The sequence below is a fragment of the Salminus brasiliensis genome, chromosome 19 (assembly GCF_030463535.1).
Source record: "Salminus brasiliensis chromosome 19, fSalBra1.hap2, whole genome shotgun sequence".
Classification (NCBI taxonomy): Eukaryota; Metazoa; Chordata; class Actinopteri; order Characiformes; family Bryconidae; genus Salminus; species Salminus brasiliensis.
The window spans coordinates 6,298,006-6,320,462 of NC_132896.1; the positions used below are offsets into that span (position 1 = coordinate 6,298,006).

Here is a 22,457-nt window from a genome sequence, read left to right on the forward strand (position 1 = left end):
ATACGGATGTGCAGATGCACACACACACAGCTTGCCTAGTCCCTGTGAAGAAGTGCTGCCAATAGAATAGGACTTTATGGAGCAGATAAACATGAACCTGCATGAACATGTTAGCATGCTTACAAATCTTTTCTCTGTTTTTACACCTTTAAGCACGATGAAGAACCTTAGAGGGAATGTCCATTTCACTATGGAATTGTGAGCAGACCAGCACCACCTGTGGTGCAATGCCCAGCAGGTTATCTAATGCCTGGCCCACACTACAGGATTTTCTTTTAATCCTAAAAGAGAGATCCTACACATAACAGATTTTCTCCAATTTTTGTCTTTGATCATTTGTAGTCCCCACACTACACAATCTACCCTGAATGAAAGACCTCAGTCTCCAAAGCTTTATGAGATCGAGGTCATCATCAAGTGCCGTGCATTTTTAGGCACAGCATTTAGGGTGTCTGTCAGCCCTTCGGTATTGCGCCCTCTCCCGGGGCGATTCCGAGCCGCCGCCCACAGGCCCAAATAAGGACTTCCTCCTCGTTTGGTTCATGTTTGGTTCAGTGTCTTGTTTCATGTTCATGTGTTTCACCTGAGGCTAGGGGTACGATGCTGAGCTCCTTGCCAAGAATTGCTAGTTTGGGACCTTGAGGTAGCCCGAGAGGTTCTGGACACGGATCATGGTGCGTTTAGGCCAGCTACGGCTCTTTGTCCACGTTCTCGAGCAGGCCACCTGGCCATCTACGGATTTAGCGAGGCGCTTTCGTTCGCTCCCAAGGTATACCCATGACTCTCGCTCCCACTAGGCAACCCTCTTCCACGCTGCGTTGCCAGGTTTGGTCGGCCTATCCATTTTTGGTTCTGCGGCTGGTTCCCCAGCTCTCTCCAGCTCGCCCTCTGGTTTGTCGAGTTTACGTTGTTTTCCCGCTTATTCCCGTTAGCTGCTGCTTTGTTTGCTTTGGTTTGCTCCTTGTATGTTTTTCCCATTGTGTTATTAAAGTCCTTGCATTGGACCCATCTCTGCAAGTGTTCATCCCTCTGTGTCTGGCCTAACCCGCCATGACAGTGTCTTTATATTTGTAGTTGGTTTCCCTTGGTCCAGACTAAGCATGAAAACGATGATAGATTTTAGCCCTGGTTTGCTTTTGAACCAAACCTGTGAGGAAGCAGAGGCAGGTCCTGCATGATCCACACAAGTGGGGGGGATAAATAAATAAATAAATAAAATCTCTACTGGATCCTTAAACCTAGCTTATTTAATTACATCATCGATATCGGTATCAAACCACGTTTTTCTACAATGTCCACCTGTTAGTTTCATGGAACAACGTCCTTAGCATCTTTAGTGACAGTGACAGTACATTGGACCAAGTGGAGAAATAAAACAGTGTAAAAACAGAAAGATGGTCTAGTCCAGCCAATGAGAGTGCATGATCCCTGGAATGACCCCCAGTGTACAGTCATTACCTGCAATGGACATTCCTTCAAATATCTCAGTGGTCATTGGCCTTTATCATGTCACACTAGCACTAAATGATAAGCATCATGCGGGTCCACATGGTTCTTGTCCATGCTGTCCGTTGTACAGTTCACATCCCAACCCAATATTGAAAAGAGTCCAGCTGTCAGAGCCTAAACATGAATAAAAACAAAAGCTGCATTCTCACTACACTTTTAAAACCCTCCCTTTTCACATTTCCTCCACTGTGTTTGAGTCAGTAATAAAATCAAAGTGTGGCGTTACAGCTAGAACAAGAGTTACGACTCAAGACAGCAATTCAACTCTTCAGCCCAGTCAGCAGCATTACTGGCACCACTATGGGTTTCCATGCATCAGTATAATTCTGCTTTGCTAGCTCCTAAAATCTGCCCTCTTCACAGTACCTTGCCCTGTTCATGTTTAAGGTTCGATGTGTTTAAGGTTGCACTCATTAAAAGGTACAATAGACGTAAGCTGCTGCTAGTAAAGGCCAGTTGAAACCAGGAAAGGCTGGGCAGTTTAAATGTCATGATCACTGCCGGATTTTCAAAAGATCAGAAGATCTCCAGAGCTGTAAATGTCTGCTCATTCCCCTTCCCCCAACCTTACCTCTTTCTTTTATGAGCAACTTTAAAGGCAGACTAGTCCTCCATTTCCACCTTGGCTGAACCCTCCAACACTGCTGCTTTGGCTGGAGGTGCCTCAGTACAGCTGTTGACTCCTTACCTCTCTAGCCTGCCTTTCTGAGTGAGGGATCTCCTGCTCTCTGCAGCCTGGTTCCTCCACAGCAGGCTTCTCAACTGCACTAGGCTCGATCGTGACCAGATTATCCTAAGGTTCCCGCTCAGAGTTCTCGGTACTGCCACTGTCAACATTAACATTCACCCTAATAGATCAGACACAATCGAGATGCCTCATTATCCCACACCTGAAGCAATTTCATATCTATGTCTGAAGAAAAGTAGAGAATGTAATCAAAGCCATCAACTCTGAACTTTAGTCCAGCTCATCAGCAGCATCCTTGAGCACTGTATAATCCAGCCTTTTAAGAGATGCCAAGTGTTTAACCAGGGGCGTTTTTCCTAGGAGGAGACAAGTTTATCAGAACTGAAGCACCCCTGAGCAGTGAATTCATCTTTAATGAAGGCGGGGGCATTCGAAAAATGACTTTCTTAGAGGGAATACTGCGGGGAAGCACAGGGGTATACACTCACCATACTCTGCTCACTCTACTGCTCGCTACTGCACACAAAAGGAGGGGGGTGGAGAGTGAGAAAGATGTTAAATGAGGGAGATATGGAGAAAGAGAGAGTGACGGAGAGCTGAGGAAGAGATAAATGAGAGAAAGATGAAGAATGAAAGAATGAGAGACATGAAGAATGATAGAGATGGAGATAGAGATGGAGCATGATAGATGGAGAAAGAGATGGATCAAATTAGGTTTATTCACATCACATTACACAGGTGTAAAGGTGAGTGAAAACCTGTACAGTAGTAGAAGATAGATGGAATGATAGATGGAGAATATTAGAGAGATGGAGAAAGAAAGATGAAGCATGATAGATAGAGAAAGTAATGGAGAATGGTAAGATGAGAATGATAAAGAGATGGAAACAGATAGAGAGACAAATAACGAGAGAGATGAAGAATGATAGATGGAGAAAGAGATGGAGGAAGAGGTGAAGAAAGGTAAGACATGGAAAATGAGAGAGATGGAGATTTAAAAAATTAGTGAGGTTAATGGTATGAGATGGAGGAAGGGATGGAGAATGGTAAGATGAGAATGATTAAGAGATGGAGAAAGAAAGAATTAGATGGAGAAATAGATGGAGAATGGTTAGAGATGAGAATGATAAAGAGATGGAAAAAGATTAAGAGATGGAGGACGAGGTGGAGAAAGTTAAGACATGGACAATGAGAGAGATGGAGAATGAAAAAATGGGGTGTTGAGAAAGGTAAGGGATGGAGAAAGGGATGGAGAATGGTAAGATGAGAATGATAAAAAGATGGAGAAACAAAGAATTAGATAGATGGAGAAATAGGTGGAGAATCGTTAGAGACCAAAATGATGAAGAGATAGAGAAAGATAGAGAGATAAATAATGAGAGAGATAGAGAATGATGAAGAAGGATAGAGAGATGGAGGAAGAGGTGGAGAAAGGTAAAACATGGAAAATGAGAGAGATGGAGGGAGACGTGGAGAAAGTTAAAACATGGAAAATGAGAGAGATGGAGAAAGAGGTGGACAAAGTTAAAACATGGAAAATGAGAGATGGAGAATGAAAAAATGGGGTGTTGAGAATGATAAGAGATGGAGAAAGTGATGAAGAATGGTAAGATAAAAATGATAAAAAAGGTGGAGAAAGAAAGAATTAGATGGAGAAATAGGTGGAGAATCGTTAGAGACCAAAATGATGAAGAGATAGATAATGAGAAATAAATAATGAGAGAGAATGATAGATGAAGAAGGATAGAGATGGAGGAAGAGGTGGAGAAAGGCAAAACATGGAAAATGAGAGAGATGGAGAATGAAAAATGGGGTGTTGAGAATGATAAGAGATGGAGAAAGTGATGAAGAATGGTAAGATGATAAAGAGATGGAGAAAGATAGAGATAAAGAATGAGAGCGATGGAGAATGAATGACTGAGAAGGATGGAGAAAAAGAGGTGAAGAGACAGAGACGAAGAACAAGAAGTAAAAGTTATGAGATGATGAGAATGAGATGGAGAGAGAGAAAGGGAAAAAGACGTGAAGGACAAGAGACTTGGAGAGACGGAGCGAGAGATGGATAAGGACAGAGACGGAGAGAGTTGGTGGCAGTACCCAGCAGGAATTCTGTGGGTGGATGAAAAGGAATCAGAGGGAATCAGAATCTCACACACTCACACACACACTCAGATGATGATGGTTGCTACACTGGGTTTTGTGCTTCAGAATATCTCCTTACAGCCTAATTCAGCAAATCTCTGTGCAAACGTGCCATAATCCATGAAAGCAGTGCGGCTCCTCTGTACTCCGCCAGCACACACTGCTGCACTGCTGTATCGCTCAGCTCCTCACACACAGCCTGTGGAGCAGCTCCCACTGCTACCTCCATTTCAAAGCTAAGGATCCAGAAGCTGGAGTAAATGGTGCGTACAGCTGCAAATGAATCTCCTGTTATGAAAGTGGGAAGGAGCACAGTAAGAAAACTTTGAAGGATGCCTCCCGAGGGCCTGTGGAGGCTCTACAGCTGGGGGAAGAGTGTTACCCTGTCTTTAGCTTGAGAGGAATAGCACAAACATGCAGGACTGGCTGCGTCTTGTTGTAAGGTCATTATTATAACTCATTAAATCTTGAACTTATTGCTTTCCTTTCACGCTTGATGGTCTCGCTCGCTTGCAGCTCGCAGTGTTTGTTCTTTTTTTTTTTTTTTTTAGAAGGTTTAATCTGATTTGTGCTGCTGGGTAAATGGTGATGAATTAGCAGTAATGGGCTGTTTTGTTTGAATAAATTGGTCCTGAATGGAATCCTGACATTTAGAGGAATTGGGGACTTCAGTCCTCTAGTGAGGTGTTGTAAATTTCAGGTGAATTATGGTCTAAACAACACTTTACAAGGCCACTTATTAATGCTTTAACTCTGAAGGCCACTGCACACGGTACGTGCCACTCCATAATGCCTCACTTTTAGCTTTATCTGAGGCCTGTTTATTTTAAAGCAGCGCTTCGCGAGAATTGATATCATTACTCCTGGGCTCCCCCTACAGATAGTTAGGGAGTGTACTTCACCTTTACACCACTGCTGCACTGTATAAAGGGACACTGTGAAATGTAGAATTACTAGTTATGTACTAGTAAGTTGCTGTAGTAAATTTCACAGTATGCATACTGTACCTTTAATCACGGTACCTATTAAATACCGTTGTTTTTATTACAGTAATAACCACAGTACTGCAACCGTTATTACAGCAGCAATCACAGCACTGTTGCATTTTTATCGCAGCTAATATTAGGCTACTTTAAAAGGCATTACTGTGTTAATTTATGCACTTTCATTTTAATACATGGGTAGTAAAATTTATTAACTAACATGAGAAAAACATTTGATGAGCTTCAACAAATGGAGCCAGGTAGTGCAAGCTAGCAAGTGCACCAACACCCGTTACACACGGGCACACACAAACATTTATCCAGTAACGATACCCCTATACCAACTAAATGTAACCAAATAGCTAAATCCATCAAAATGACATGTACAAAGAAATACAGTTATACTGTGTAATGGCCAATATACTGATATAAATATCAGTTTACTACATCTTCACAGACTGACTGAAAAATACGAGCTGAAAAAGGCTCAGCTAGTAACGTTAGCAAGCTTAGGTAACAGACCACTAGCACAGGTCTTTTTATGCTTTTCTCTGCGTCATATCATTTAACAAACTGCAGTGTTCTGTGTTTATAAACAGTTATGATGGATATAAAGATGTGCTTCTGTCTGGGTGATAATAAAATAATGTCGGAAATAATGGAAAATGTAATAATAAAATGTGTAATATTTAATACATATGTAATATATAATTATATTTTACAGATTGGCATGAATATGTAATGTTACAGCATTTTTCATTAACTTCCATAGTGCAGTAGCAGCGTCCCAGGCAATAGTGGCAAGGACAGAGACACCATTCTCCCTATGCAGTACATTTGCTACATAATGTCGCTTTAAAGCCTTACATCGGCTGCGTCTCTCTGCGTGTAAGGAGTTGTGTGCTTTGTTGGTTTGTCCTTATTGTGAATTCCAAGCCTTATGTCATCTGCCATTGATTTCTGTGGTCATGTTTTGGGTGTAATTTGATGCAGTAATTCAAGAAACTGATGAGTGGTGCACTGTGCCCAGAGGCCAAACATCATGTCAGCGCTGATTGCTGAAGGGTGTACATTCATTACAAACAATGGTTTTGAATTTGTTGGTGATGTGGCATGTCTGTGCAGCTTGGCCATGCACTCTTCTCTTCTACAGGCCCTTTTTTTTAACTGGTTTAAAAAACGAATATGTTCAGCAAGCAAGAATGTGAATAGGAACATACACTATAGGAACACAAAGCTTTATAGGCCATTTTCACACCTTTATAGGCCTTTTCAAGTCTGAGCAAAGGTTGTATATTGTGTATATGGACTTCGTGATGGTTTCACACTGTAGTTTAGATAAAAAAAAAGATAAGGTTAACATCACTGTGTGTGTGTGCGTGTGTGTTACTAGGTGTGGCTGTGTGGGGGCAGTGTGGAGGTCCTCCCCTGTTCAAGAACAGCCCACATCGAACGCGCTCACAAGCCCTACACACAGGACCTGGCAACCCACGTGCGCAGGAATGCTCTGCGAGTGGCCGAGGTGTGGATGGGGGAGTTTAAGAACCACGTCTACATGGCCTGGAATATTCCACTACAGGTAAAACGCGCTCAGCTACAGAACTTTAGCCAAGGCAGTGGTTCTGTATGGAACCATGTCAACTCAAGGAACTATTTAAATGCTTTTTTGCCTGGTTAAAAGGCTTCTCAGATTGATGGAAAACCTTGAGTAGCTGGTTCTATATGGAATCTTTTAATAAGCTATCCAATATTCAGCATATTTTGCCATGCCCTCTTTAAAGAGTTTGTTTCTTCCTCTTTTCCGGTCATTTCGTATCAAATGGCTTATGGGTGTATCATATTCAAAGTGAGTGCAGTCAGCTAGTGTAAGCTACACTGATTGTTAAGTAGCTAGATATGCTAACCCAACATTCCCCGCTAACTACCTTTCCAACACAACGCCAACAGACCAGGGTGTTGTGCAGCACCACATAACTGGACCTGCGCCTGTTGTTATAAAGCCCCCCAGCATTGAGCTGTGAAGCAGTCAAACTGTGCTGTCTAGTGGTTTTAGAGCGGTGGTGTTTCTCCATCCATTACTTTTCGGATGAGTTAGGAAGTTATGGGTGAGGCGGGGGAGTGATCATCCAACATCCTGACCTCACCAACGCTTTTGTTGCTGAATGCAAACAAATCCCCACAGCCAGTGCTTCTCCAAAATCTAGTAGAAAGTCTTCTTCCCTGGACGGTATAGACAAAAGCTACTCCATAAAAAGCTGGATCAGCTTTTTTTTATACCCTTTATTTCAGAAGAAATAATGAATGAGCAGGTGTCCCAATACTTTTGTCCATATTGTGTTGGTTAGTTATCACCTCTAGAACCCAACAGAAGACTGCTGGAAGCCATAGGATTTATAGAGCTGTTATTTTACAGAGTAAAATATAGATGTCATTTACATGTGTTCATGACCATGTGTGTGTGTGTGTGTGTGTGTGTGTAGGACTCCGGGATCGATATTGGAGATCTCAGAGAGAGGAAGCTCCTGAGGCAGAGGCTGCAGTGTAAGCCCTTTCGCTGGTTCCTACACAACATTTACTCGGAAATGAGAACATACGGCGACACCATCGCCTATGGCGCGGTCAGTACACGCTCTCATGTCTATTAGCAGTAAATTGATTAGTTATGTAAGCAGTACGTAACGTCTTTGCTGTTCAGGAAGGTTTTTGTTCTGGAGGTTATTAGAGACCTTAGGCTCATTTAGCAGAATATAGTGCCAGATAAAGTTGCTTTCCAAACGGTGAATAATAAAACATTTGTATTAAATATTATATCCCTGTCTCAGGGCAGGCTCTATTAACATTTGTAATTCCTCCATTTGTTACAATTCTAGGCTGGCAGAGAAGTTTGCTAATTGCCATTCTTTTGTGGAATACTATAATTAACAGCTCCATCGTGAGGACAAAGCCAAGTTGAGCTCCAGGGCTTTCTGGATAGCATATTGGCCATTAGCAGGCAGCACGAGAGAAATGCTTTCTGAATTCGTAATCTGTCTCTTTCTCTGTGGGTTTTTTTGTGCGGAAGAAATTGGCCTGATCTGCTCTTCTCTGTTTGTGTGTGTGTGTGTGTGTTTGCACAGCTGAAGAATGGCTTGCGGCCAGATCTGTGTGTGGATCAGGGACCAGACACGGACAACATCCCCATCCTGTACCTCTGCCATGGCATGACGCCACAGGTTAGTGTACACTGACCGACCAGAAGAACATGATGCGTGATGTGGACCAAGTACCGCTTTGTTGATATGCTGGGACATGCCTCCTTTTAATATATTAAAATATAATGTAATATGACAATCTGAAGTTTGGAAATCCAGCTTTCTATAATAAAAGCCCAGTTTTGTTTTTGGAGAAAATTCATTAGACAATGTTTCTGTGCAACTAATTCATTGTGTAATTAATTAATACAAAGTAGGGATGCACAATATTAGGGGAGTCAATAATTTATCATGATGACATATTATTTTTATATTTGTTTGTTTCACCAATATTTCCCTTTTTTCTCCCAACTGATGGTAAAGCAGCATGTCTCGAAATTCAAACTTGCGATCCCCGGACCATAGTGGTAGCCCATTAGACTGCCGCTGAGCTAGTAGCTACACTATGTGTCCTAATGAAAGCATTCAGCTTCTTTAAGTTGCACCCATTACTGTTCCACAGGATCTCAGTGAGGTTAAATCTGGTGAATTGTGTCGACCAGAACATCATCTGAGCTTCCTCACTCCTGTGGACAATCCAGTCCATACTTTTAATGAACTGGGTGGTGTCCAGTATCATATAATCCCCCTTTCACCTCCACAACAGATCTGACCATTCGACGCATCGACTCCATAAGACCTGTGAAGGTATCAAGTCCTGTGAATGAGGCGGGACCTCCATGGATCGCTTCAATGAACCTTAGGTGCTCATGACCCTTAGGTGCTAATGTTATTATTTGATCGGTGTATGTGTCAGTAGTGTGCCTTAGACCTCTAAGCAGATAACTCTAGTGTTTTGAGGCCCAGCCGCATATAACCAGTTCTGTGCTGTTGCAGATCAAGTCAAGTCAAGTGGGTTTTATTGTCATTTCAACTACATACAGAGTACACAGTGAAACGAAACAACGTTCCTCCAGGACTATGGTGCAACATAGACAGTGCATACAAAACACAAGTGCAACACAACATAGTACAGACAGAGAATAATAAATAATTGGGGGTAGTGTGCAATGTGTAATAAATATTAAGTCCAGTGAGGTAGTAAAGTTATTAGTGCAAATGCTTTGTGCAAAAATGCTTCCCATTTTATCTGGGGTAAATGGTTGGAGAGAGAGAGAGAGAGAGAGAGAGTGTATGTGCATGTAACAGAAAAGACATCAGGTCAGAAGTTGAGTTGAGAAGTCTGATGGCTTGGGGGAAGAAGCTGTTGCAGAGTCTTGCCGTGTTGGACCGGATGCTGCGGTACCTTCTTCCTGATGGCAGGAGGGAGAACAGTCTGTGTGAAGGGTGGGTGGAGTCATCCACAATGCTGGTTGCTTTGCGGATGCAGCGGGCAGGTCCCAAACCAGGCAGTGATGCAGCTGCTTAGGATGCTCTTTGTGGTCCCTCTATAGAAGAGGGTGAGGATGGGTGGAGGGAGACGGGCCTTTCTCAGCTTCCGGAGGAAGTAGAGATGCTGCTGGGCTTTCTTGGCTGTAGAGCTGGTGTTCAGGGACCAGGTGAGGTTCTCCGCTAAGTGGACACCAAGGAACTTGGTGCTCTTAATGATCTGTTGAGCGGAGAGTGGTTGTGTCTTGTTTTCCTGAAGTCAACAACCATTTCCTTGGTCTTCTCTACATTCCAGTGAAGGTGGTTGACTGTACACCAGTCTGTCAGCTGCTGCACCTCCTCTCTGTATGCTGACTCGTCGCCTTTGCTGATGAGACCCAGCACAGTTGTATCATTGGCGAACTTTATGATGCTGTTAGAACTGTGTTTCGCAACACAGTCATGAGTCAGCAGGGTGAACAGCAGAGGACTCAGTACACTGCTCTGGGGTGCCCCAGTGTTCATTGTGATGGTGCTGGAGATGCTGTCCCCGAACCGGACTAACTGGGGCCTCCCTGTCAGGAGGTCCAGGATCCAGTTGCAGAGGGGGGTGTTGAGGCCCAGCAATCTTAACTTCCTGGTGAGATTCTGTGGGATGATGGTGTTGAATGCTGAACTGAAGTCTATGAACAGCATTCTGATGTAGGTGTCCTTCTCCAGGTGGGTAAGGGATAGATGAAGGGTGGTGGTGATTGCATCGTCCGTGGAGCGGTTGGGACGATATGCAATTCTGCTCCATATAAAATGTACTGCATTCCAGAGTCAGTGACTTCAGAAAATCACCACTGTACAGTTTTTTAAACCATCTTGAGAGTCCTCCTCATATCTAAAATATTTTTTTAGGTCTTTGTAACATCTATAGCTACTTCAGGTGTAATTGTTTAATCCTGAATTCAGTCCTGAACATATTACTTATACCTCCCAATTCCACACAAGTGGATGTGCCTGCAGAAATGGTCAGATACGTGCACACTAAATTAGCTGGAATACATTATGGTATTGCTCTGCTTTTGCCCACGCTTGTCTCAGCTGTCAGCTTGCAGCTATTTTAGGAAAACTCTGTAATGATTGAATGCAGGTATGACAGCCAAAGTACATGCCATTAAAACTGCATAGTAAAATCATCAGTGTAAAATTCAACTCCCAACAACTGAACCCTGGAGAACTGATTTCATCCTGTGTTTTTGTCACTTTTACTGTTATTTTTATTGTTTGAAGAGATTACAGAAAATGCCTACGCAGCGAATGCAGCAATGCATATACAGTATACTCGCTGTCATCTCTGCAGGCCATTATACATCATTTGTTGCCATTGCCTGTCCCTACTTTCTTCCCCTAGAGACTGAGATTAACAGTTCATTTCTAAATGTCGGGTTTTTTCTGTTTTTCACTGCAGAAATATACCTCTCAAAAGTATTATTGAGGCAGGGTTAGTAATAGTAGTGTGCTTATTACCATTGTACATTCTAGTCACATTTGACTCTGGCTTCTTATCTGACATTTTTTTCCTGCTATAAACAAACCATAGAAACCCTAGGTTATGTTAGTCCCATTTCGACATGTTTGGGAATACGGAGGTTTTTGAATTGTGTTCTTAAAGGGCCCGTATCCTACATTTTTACACTTGCATGTTGATGTACCAAAGAGGGTTAATTTATATAGTACAATTTACACTCTTTACCTCTTAGAATTGAGGAGTTAAGTCTGGAATACACTGTGCAATATTTTAGACATTAAACATGTGTGTGAGTTTTGTCTACATACGCCCTGTATATTAAAAATGTTGAGAAAGCGCATAGCATTGCTAACTTATGCAAAGAGGAATTGTACATGGACCTGTGTGTGGCTGGGAAGACATCCAGTTGTCTCAACAAAATGGACAAACTGTAGTGTCTATATTTTAGAGAGAGAATAGGAGTTAAGCCACAACTTGTTCAACTCGCTCTGTGTATTCTGTGACTTACGTTTCAAGAAAACATGTTGTGACGTTGAGAAATCGTCTGACGAGGCTGCTCAGACTGTGAGACAAGTGAGTCTGACATGTCTGAAATCCATCAGTCATCCGACCGCTCACTTGGAGCAGTTAATCGGGCATCGCTTCCCCTCTTAAACGTGTCAAGCGACAGTCGATCGAGCTAAAATGTGGAACAGCGAGCCAAACGCACACAGAGTATTCCTGGTCTTACTGTCCCTTTAATACTAATATGCATGTTTGCACTGCAGGTAGTAAATTGCAGCTTCTCTAAGCTGCCATATTTGATATTGCTGTATAAAAGATGTACAAGACTTTCATTCTTGTTGGATGCGCTATGTTTTTACAGAGTTAGCTCAAGCTCATGCAGAGCAGTGTTTAGATTGGTAAGCACTTCCTATTGTTGTTTTTTAACCAGACGACTAATGATAAAACCTGTGATGTGACGGATTTTCCTATTTATAAAGGATAAGGATAAGGATAATGTGTTTTCTTGTTCAGTATGACAGTTTTAGACACAATAAAATACAATAAAATGAAAGCAAATATATTTTCTGCTTGTGAGCAGGTAAACATTTGCTTATGGAACTTTCTGATTATATTCTTATCAAAGCAAGTATTCAATCAAGCTAAATTATTGTCTATCCTCCCCTAATCCTATAGAAACAGTACAAGAATGCATTATATAATAAAATAATATATATATATAAGTAATAATTTCAATCAAATAAATTGATGAATTGTAAAATGTATGTCAGTACTTTTAAATAAGCTAGTATTCTCTTACTCTCTGAGGATTTGATTGCCTCAAGAGCATTCGTGATTCTCATGATTAGTTCTGGATTACAAACTCCACTCACACTCATCCCAAAGGTACTGGTTGGAGCGCCGTCACTTCAGACAACTCAGTGCTCTACAGTCCAAGGTAACGCATGGCATTCTGCTCATGTGCAGCTCCACTACTAATACTGGGATGCTTTTCTGTGGAGATTCTGTAATCGAACACCTGTGTCAGCAATTGATGCACATTAATGCAACTGAATTTAGCGATGAAAGGGGGTGTCCACAAACTTTTGGACATATGCTCACCATTCATTAAATGTACCTGCATGACTCTGCATGTCTTTCTCGCCCAGGAAGTAACGGACTGTCTGACACTGGCAACCAGCTTAGGCAACAGTATGAAGTTATGACTCAGCTATTACTTTTATGGAAAAGTTATTAATTGGACGACACCTCTAACTTTTTTCCCATTATTGCGACTTTTATGTGAAACCCTGGCTTGCTTTATCTCTCCACAATCTGCTGCGCTTGCACTTCTGTGTGTGCCCTCCCCTTCACGAGTGATTGTAATGTTTCATGGAGATGTATGGGACAGTTCTGGCTGTCGTAAAGAAAAAGAAACCCTGCTTTAGTTTGAATCCATAAAACCAGATCATTATTTTCCTGTGAAAGCCCACCGCCCTCGTGGCGCTGGATGGATTGCAATGCTCGGGTCTACAGGAGTGCAGAGGGAAATACACGCTGGAAAGGGCGGCATTTGGCCCGGAGGTTTCCGTGGCCCGTGCCAATAGCTCTCGCCCTCAGAGGGAGATGAGGATATATTGCAGAATCCGAGCTGACAGTGATGTTTATAGATGAGAAGTTCGAGGCAGGTTCCAGGAGCGTTTCCGCGGTAATGGCACTCAATAAAGATGGATGCCTTGGACCATGACCATGGACAGTTTCTGTACCACCAGGAAAGGGGTGGGGGTTTGGAAGGGATTTCTAAGGATGTGGGAGAGAGAAGTAAAAAGAGAAAAAGAGAGAGAGGAAATAGGGAGAGAAATAGAGACGGTACGAGTGAAAGCAGAGGAAGAGGAAAACCCAAAGAGACATTAGGAGTGAAAAAGAGGGAGAGAGGGCGAGAGAGAGAGAGTGAGCGAGTGACAGAGGGAGGAAAGAAGGAGAAACAGCAAAAATAAAGATGCAAAAAAAGAGGTAGAGAAGGGAAATAGAGAGGGGGAGAAAGTGAGGGAGAGGAAAATAGACAGGGGTAAACAGGAAAGGAGCAGGAGAGAGTGGTGGAGAGTGGTGGAGAGCGGTTGTCAGTGTGATTTTGTCCAGTCAGCAGAAGCACTCACACCTGCTGATTTCAGATGTTCCTGGAGAAGACACATTGGTGTCAAGTGATACATTACAACACTTTCTGCGGATCTGTCCAGATAGCGGCCAGCTTCTCCAAAATATGTGGCTAAATAAGAGATTTACTGTAAGTACTGTAGATCATCTAGGCCACTGTTCACATTTACATTTACATTTAAGGCATTTAGCAGATGCTCTTATCCAGAGCGACTTACAGAAGTGCTTTGCTATTTACCCAAGAAAAACCTCAATTTAAAGATACCTCTAAGTTTAGACTTGACTAAACACAAGTCAATAAGGTGACCACTCTGCTATTTGCTATTACATACAAATATAATGAATGGGTGATTTGTGTGACAGTATGAAATAAATTAATTAATAAAGAAATTAATGGTTAAAACAAGAATAAATTCTAAGACAAAGACCCATATTCACCATTTGTGTCCAACACAGATGGAATTTGGCCTGGAGAGGTGGGCAGCCATCACTGTGGCACCTGGAGAGCAGGGAGGGTGAAGGGCCTTGCTCAAGGGCCCAACAGTGGCAGCCTACCAAGCCCGGGTATCGGACCCACAACCCTGTCATCAATAGCCTGGTGCGCTAACCGCTGAGCCACCACTGCTAAACCAGGTTGTTCTGATGGCGGCCATGAATTCAATCCTGGCTAGATGGGCTAGCGATGAGCCCCTCATCTATTGTTCTATGGGAAATATGTTTAATTTAATTATGTTGAATGTTGAGGTAGAAGCTTAGATAATTGTATGTAATCTTTTTGATCATTTTTTATGCATGCATTATTAATATCTGCTAAAATGTTTAAATGGTTCGTTCAGTAGCTGCTTCCCTCCACTAACGCTAGTTCCCACAAGGATTTTGAGGTGACTTCGCTGCTGCAGCAGGCAGAATGCCTAAAAGCTGCCCTGAGCTGTTAGGAGAAGCCGGCAATTTGATGGAAGTGGCGCTAAGAAACACCCCTGCTGCTCTTAACACTCAGGTGCAGCCGTCATCTTCCATTTCAGCCATCATCAACCACACAGTCTGTCCAGGGTCAGTATCTAGTTAGGAAGGACAAGTGGTCCTAACATTAGCCAACGTAATAGTAGGCTACTGTACACTCACGTGTTTCACACAGCCTTTTATAAAGCTAGCTGGTTGGCCTAGTGAGTGGGGTTAGAGGTATTTTAGCTGCAGGGCCTACGTGTGCCTTATTAGTAGGATAGTGAACATAACTGGGTAACGTTAGCTAGCTAGTTGAGAGCCAAAATTAACTGGGTAACTGCTTACTACATCATCATGATTATTATAATCATCATAACAGCCACTGATAAATATATGGTTCTCCAGCCATCTCCTGTTTGGTTTTGTGACTGCTGTGAGATCCCAAAACATGGCTAATGGGGTCCTGCTCTTGAGTAAGCGCTTCAGCCTCAACCTAGCATTGAGAATGTTAAGAAAATTCAGGGCAGAGGTGAGGCCCGCCCACTGACTATGATTATTGGTTATCACAATGTTAATGGATTGAATTATTTCATATTCCGTGGGGCATGAAATAAATAAATGAATAGTTAAATACTGAATTATTTAATTTTAATTGTAATTATAATTGAAAGCAGTGAAACATCAAGATTCTTAATAATAAGTCTTAATAAAGTCAAAGTTGTGTAAATGGTGCAGATATTAAGGTTTTCTAAGTGACCCTTATCATGAATCTCTTATTCTCTATCTGGTCAGGCCTGGGGGGGCAGCCTAAAAGTGCCAAAGCGTCTTAACTACCACACTGCTGGTTTCTGTGAGGTGTCTGCTGAGGTTGTCAGAACACTTTTGGACTTTTTAGGAGGTTTTTGTATAGTAATCCACCATTGGCAAATGTAATCTATTTAAAATTGTTATAAGGGCAAAAGTATTGGGACACCTGCTCATTCATTGTTCCTTCCAAAATCAAGGGTATTAAAATAGTGTGTCCTGCTTTTGTTTTAGTAACTGTCTCTTCTGTCCAGGGAAAAAGGCTTTCAACTAGATTCTACTAGAAGCATTGCTATGAGGATTTGATTGCATTCAGTGACAGGAGTGTTAGCGGGGTCAGAATGTTGGATGATCCCCACCCCATCCTCAAAAGTATGGATGGAGCACCAACCATCATTCCAGAGATCACAGTTCCATGGCTGCACAACTCCATGCTGGGGGGCTTTATACCCCTCTAGCTCATGCCTGGCATTAGTTTATCTGAACCAAAAAGGATATTCTATTGACTATACTTCTCTACAGGGACGAGACAAGCTGTCTGCTTTCCGCAGTGGCTGCATGTTAAAGTAGCTGAGTGCATTCATTAGAAGGGGTGTCCACAAACATTTGGGCATATAGTGTATTATTATATATATTTTATTAAATATGATTATACATTAAGCTTAGAATTTCAGGTGTTTAGACCCTAGTATATGAAGCCACACTGTTGTTTATGTCTGTGAATAAATACACCTATTAATATGCACTAATTCTGTTCTGCTTCAGCTCCTCCCATTTGCTTTCACATACCCTGAACTCTCACATATGTTCCTTAGAATCTGGGGACTGTTTAGCATTAGCTTCCCCCTCACTAAGTCCATGATGTTCACTGATTTATTTCTTCCTCAGTCGCTGAGCAGAGTTGCATGGCTTCGGTTTGGGATTTTGCACAGATTTCGGGACAAAAAACAGAACGTGAACAGCATTCATCTTCTGTCAGCGGATAGTGATCCACCCAATGGAGCATTATCTTCCAGGACAATAGCAGAAAAGCTCTGAAGTACCGAGCACTAATCCTCTTCCTGAGGCAAAAAAACAAACAATTCCCCCCACTGCTCAGGCCGTTATTTTTCTTTATTTCGTTCCTTCACTTCTGTGGCCACTATTTTGCTCAAGAGGGTGTTTCTTCACTCTGTTTACCCATTGTGCCGCCGTGTCCACTGGACCTTTCTGTTTGAAAGTCCCTTAAAAGCATCTTTGAGCGTGTATCATTCCAGAGTCCAAAGACTGAAACATTTCCCCCCGGCAAGGCTATGAGTGTTGGAAATATTTTCCGTTAAAAATAGCACGCAGTTGCGAGTCTGGCAGAAAGCGTATTCAGCTGCTCGACAAAACCAAGATCAATATGGACTCAGATCTGTCAGGAGGAGCGCTCTCAATGGGAACTGCACTGCATCCGATTTTAGAAAGCTGTTCCTAGCAGCACTTGATGTTTGTGCGACTACAGCTGCCTCTTTTTGATGAACAAAATCCACAGACTTGATTCTCGTGCACTCCTGAGCTCCTCTGCCAAAGCCATCATCATAAAACTCACTTTTAAGATAGCAGAGCTGGTGTCAGAATCACAGTATCCTTTGAACACCCTCCTTCCACTTAATCCTTAGAAGGTGCCGTTATCACGGGCAATAACAAAAACAAGTAATTTTAGATTCATTATTCTTCACTCAGAGCTCCTTCAAACAAGCCGAGAGATTCAGTGGGAAGTGAAGTTAGTAAGTGGAGGAAGTCGTCGTTGTGTACAGTCTAGTGTACAGTCTCAAACCTGTCAGTACAGGATGGAAGTTGAACGTCAGTATCGTCCTTTCTGTACCCAACAATGCAACTGTTCAAACAGCTGTGGTTGGCTGATTTTGTGCGTTTAGGAGGAAACATGTGCTGTCCTTTCATTGTGATATGCTGTTAGTATGCGGAAGAGACTAGCTGTTGGCTAGTTGCTTCCCCAGGTTTGGCTTTCTCAAGTCGTACCCGTCAAAAAAAGTGTCGGCTCTTTCCCTCCTCATGTGTGTTTAGCTCCAGTATGGTTCAGCAGAGGTACTCGGAAACTGTAGAGCAGAGATGGTAAAAGGCCGGCGCAGATCCCTGTGTGCTCCCCTGGCTTTCACTTCATTGCATGCCGAGTGTGAGCGCCTCTTCTGCGCCTCTACTGGCACGCGTTCAGGCCCTGTTCATGTAGCAACCCATATTCCCATGACTAGCATAGCCTGAAGATTGCTGACACAGATGTGCAAATGCACACATGCACATCTTGTCTAATCCTTGTAGAGAAGTATTGCCAATAGAACAGCAATGAGTATGTGAAGCAGACTAATATGAGCCTATTGGCATCATGCCTAATGCCTGGTATGAACTAGAGAGGTATAAAGCCCCCCCAGCATTGAGCTGTGGAGCAGGGGAACTGTGTTCCCTGGAATGGCGGTGGTGCCCCAAACAGTACTTTTGGGATGAGTTGGGGAGTTGGGGAGAAGGCGGTCATCAACCTGCCCTCACTAACACTTTAATGGCTCAATGCAATCAAATCCTCACATCAAAGCTTTGGTTAAAAGCCTTCCTTTGACAGTTACTCCAACAAAAGCAGAATAAAACCTTTTTTAACACCCTTGATTTGGAAAGAAACAATGAATGAAAAGGTGTCCCAATATTTTTGTCCATATACTGAAACTCTGTAACTAATTATGCAAGTGTTGGGAGGATGGAGGAAGCACATGTCTAAGCCTTCCCCCTTCTAGTGCTGGTGGCGTTGTGTGATAGGATGAGTCCTAGCTACGGGGTGGGACGGTATAATAATATAATAACACCAGTGTTCATAAACTACAAGCATGATGATCCTATTACATAATAACTAAAACTTATAAATGTACCCCCCAGAAATCATTAGACCTGGACCAGGAAGGCCCTCAGGGTTCTCCTCTAGATCTTTGCACTGTAATGCTTTTGGGATAGTGTACGAAATGGACCTAAATCTGATCAGTTCCTGATGGTCAGTAAGTCTAAGAGGGATTTATATAACCTAATTAAGGCCATTCTAAGAACTCTTGGTTTTAAGTGGCCTGTCTCATGGCCAAGAGAGGACCTTTAAAAAATCTGGCAGGCAGGGTAGCGCAGATTCTCTCTCTCTCTCTCTGTCTCTCAGGAGAAGCCTTGTTTTCCAGCAGGGACACAGATTAAAATATCATTGTGATTGATCCAAGGCTTGGCAGGAGGATACCTGCATTAATGATCCAAAGCAAACACGCAGCATATTGGAGGAATCTGTTTTTCTGATAAGATGCTTCCAATTACTGCACTGTCAGCCCTGCTCAGATCTATTCATTAAAGCAGAGAGCAGCTAATTCTGCATGAATTCCATCATCTGCTTCCATAAGATACATTTGTGTTAGAACAGGTCGGAATTATATTTTTCCGACCAAAAGACGTTGATGAAAGCTACATTCTTATTATGTAGGACAAGGAAGGGACGGGGAATTAAGACGTTAGAATGGCTGTCGTTTGATAAAAGTAAGCTGCCTTCAAAGATCACTCTCTCTTAAGCCTCTTACTGTACTGCGCCACACATCATATAGATGGAGATATGAGTCACACAGAGCTTTCAGAGGGAAGAAACGACTCGGATGAATTATTAATTCTTTTCATGTGCATGCAGACTTGTATGATGGACCAGCTGGCCTGGAGTCGGTGTCCAGTTTTTAATGTGTCCTACAGGATCTATTACGAAAGGTTTTACTCTAAAAAATGCTCAAAAGTGGGTGGCTTATCTTTAGTTATTTAGCTTATGCAACATAAAATTCGTGGAAAAAAATATTTGGTGTGTTATGTAATGAGATAAAGTTTAGGCAAGGATTAAAAATGTTTCAAATAGTATGAAGAACTTTGATGATTTTATATATATATATATATATATATATATATATATATATATATATATTCTACAACTGTTTAAAACTGTGTCTCAGCAGTGAGTGTGTATTTTGTTCCTGAAAAACATTAGACAAGGACAAAAGTATTGGGACACATGCTTATTTATTGCTTCTTTCAAAATCAAGGGTATTACAAAAAAGTTTATCCTGCTTTTGTTGGAGCAACTGTCTCTATTGTCCAGGGTAAAGGCTTTCTATCAGATTTTGGAGCATTGCTGTGAGGAGCATTGCTGTGACAAGAGCATTAGTGAGGCCGGGATGTTCGTCACCACCCCAACTCATCCTAATGGATGAAGCACCATCATTCCAGACAACACAGCTTTTCAACTGCTCCACAGCTCAATGCTGGAGGGCTTTATAACCCTTTAGCCCACACCTGGCATTAGGCAGCATGGTGCCAATAGTTTCATGTTTATTAATGTACTCCAGACAGACTAGCAATAGAATAGGAGCTGGGGACCGGCCCTTTCCTCCAAGCGTGTCGTCTGCCCCGTACATGCTAAGTTCTTATCCTCCTAGTGTTGGGAGCCTTCTAGTGCTAGAGGGAGCTGAGTTAATTGGCAGCACCAAATTGGGAGAAAAGGGGAAAAACTTGACAAACAGAATTTACATTAAAAAAAGATTCTGCATGAAAGAACTGCATGAAAAGACTGTTGGCCTCTACTTTCAGTAAGAAAGCAAATACATTATTTTCAAAGATATAAGTGGTCTGTATTCTAATTCGCAAGCAAGACTCGGCATGATCTGCCTTCTAATGGGTACATTCAATTAGTATGGACTGAATATGGTAATGCAGCTTTTAGCTGGAGTGCTCCATTTACCTGAAATGATCTGCAGAAGCATTCAGAATGAGTTTCTCAGTATATTTATGTGTAAATATTAAGCCGCTGTTTTCTATTCTGTTTTCTTTCAGAACGTGTACTACACCAGCTCTCTACAGTTGCATCTGGGTGTGCTGAGTCCGACCATTGATGATGATGATAATAAGTGCCTGGTGGACGTAAACGGACGCCCGCGGTTGCTGGAGTGCAGCTACGCTAGAAACAAACACATGAAGCTCTCCTGGATCTTTACTCAGGTTTGATAATGTTCTATAAACCATTGCTTCTGTCCTAAAAAACTTCGCTTCTGTCCAATAAACCCCTGCTCCTGTCCCTGTTTACCAATGTTCCCCTCCAGTATCCCTCAGGCCATGAGCCACTGCAGTTTGACACTTGTTTGACACACACGGTTGCACCAGTTGTGAAACACAGTGGAACGGAAAGCAATGTGGTACACTCAATTTACCTCGTTTTACTCCATTCAGATACGTGCATCATTTCCACATGAATAAAACATCTCTGTTTTATTACATCAACTCAGTTATTGCCAACTGTAAGGAAACCCGAAAGACAAGTCTGTGTGGTATATTTTATTCATGTGGAAATAATGTACATAGTTGAAGCAAGCAAATTCAGTGCTGTGTGTATGGGCGATCAAAGGAAATAGAATAAATAGACTTTTCTTGGACCCCCTGAGTTACACTTATGATGTTTGTGCAGATATATGTTGTAAAACAGTCCACATTCAGTTCACTTCAATTAATTTATACATTTTTATATATCTCCATAAGTAACTTAGCCATTCACTAGGAGTCCCCCATCACTTGCAATGCTTCCAGTACTGCAGTGCTGCCAATACAGCAGCGCTAGGCAGCCAACACGCTCAGAGGAAAGCGCCGGATTCCCACATCAGCCAACAGACGTCTGTGCCAGCCAGCATCACAGTGAGAGTGATGAGGGGAGAGAGCACCATCTACCCCACCAGAGAGAGTATAGCCAATTGTGCTTTCTCTGGCTTCATACTTGCAATCCTTGGGCCGCAGTGTCAGCACCGTAGTCTGCTGAGACACTTTTAGTTTACTTACATTTTCTCGATTTTGCAGATCTTTAAAATTGGCCCTTAAACTCTCCAACTCATCCCAGAAGTACTAGATGAAGCACCAACCATCATTCCAGAGAACACAGTTCTTCCACTGCTCCACAGCTCAATGTCTGACATGAGGCAGCATGGTGCCAAAAGGTTCATATTAATCTGCTCCAGAAAGTCCTATTCCATTGGCAGTACTTTTCTACAGGGACTAGACAAGCTGTGTATGTGTGCATTTGCACATCTGTGTCAGCAATGGGAGCAACTTAAAGTATACCACATCAAACTGTCTTTTCCTCCATGAGAGGAATCCGTGAAGAATGGCTTTTATGGACACAAGTAAACCCCCCTTGTAGACTGAGAAGCATAGTAAGCAGCTGTGTCTTGCAGAGAGTGATATACAGGAGGTTAAGAGGACAGTTCCGTAGTGTAAATGTGTGTGAGGTGGTGTGGAGGGCCAGCCTTTGCACTCATCTGCAGTCATTATTTTCTTCCTGAGGGTCATCAGAACCCTCTTCGCGGTAAAGGCCATTATTCTTTACCAGCTCACTGCCTCATTAAACACTGCTGTCCCCCAAGCCTGGTCATTATTACACTACTGCTTTAGCAGATCTTTAGTAAATGTCAGAATCAATGTCCACACATTCCACCCTGAAGTTTCAGACATGAATCATTTGTCAGTGCTGACCGACCGCCTGTAGTCAGATTGGACCAACTGCTGTTATTTATGTTAAGATAAAACAAAAAACTTAATGTTAAACGTAATGTTAAATGCTGCTCTGACTTGGTATGATATACTAAGCCCAAATGCTTAGTTCTGCTAGCACTTCTGTGGGA

General features: G+C 42.4%; 1 protein-coding gene across 1 annotated transcript in view; it reads left to right on the forward strand.

Annotated features, from left to right (window-relative positions):
• The window catches only part of galnt18a (UDP-N-acetyl-alpha-D-galactosamine:polypeptide N-acetylgalactosaminyltransferase 18a), a 104,331-nt gene that overhangs the window by 72,503 nt on the left and 9,371 nt on the right, over nucleotides 1-22,457 (forward strand). The window contains exons 7-10 of the mRNA XM_072663073.1: nucleotides 6,716-6,901; nucleotides 7,803-7,940; nucleotides 8,439-8,534; nucleotides 20,626-20,790. Of these exons, the coding sequence (XP_072519174.1) occupies nucleotides 6,716-6,901; nucleotides 7,803-7,940; nucleotides 8,439-8,534; nucleotides 20,626-20,790 (585 nt within the window). The remainder of the gene's footprint in view (nucleotides 1-6,715; nucleotides 6,902-7,802; nucleotides 7,941-8,438; nucleotides 8,535-20,625; nucleotides 20,791-22,457) is intronic.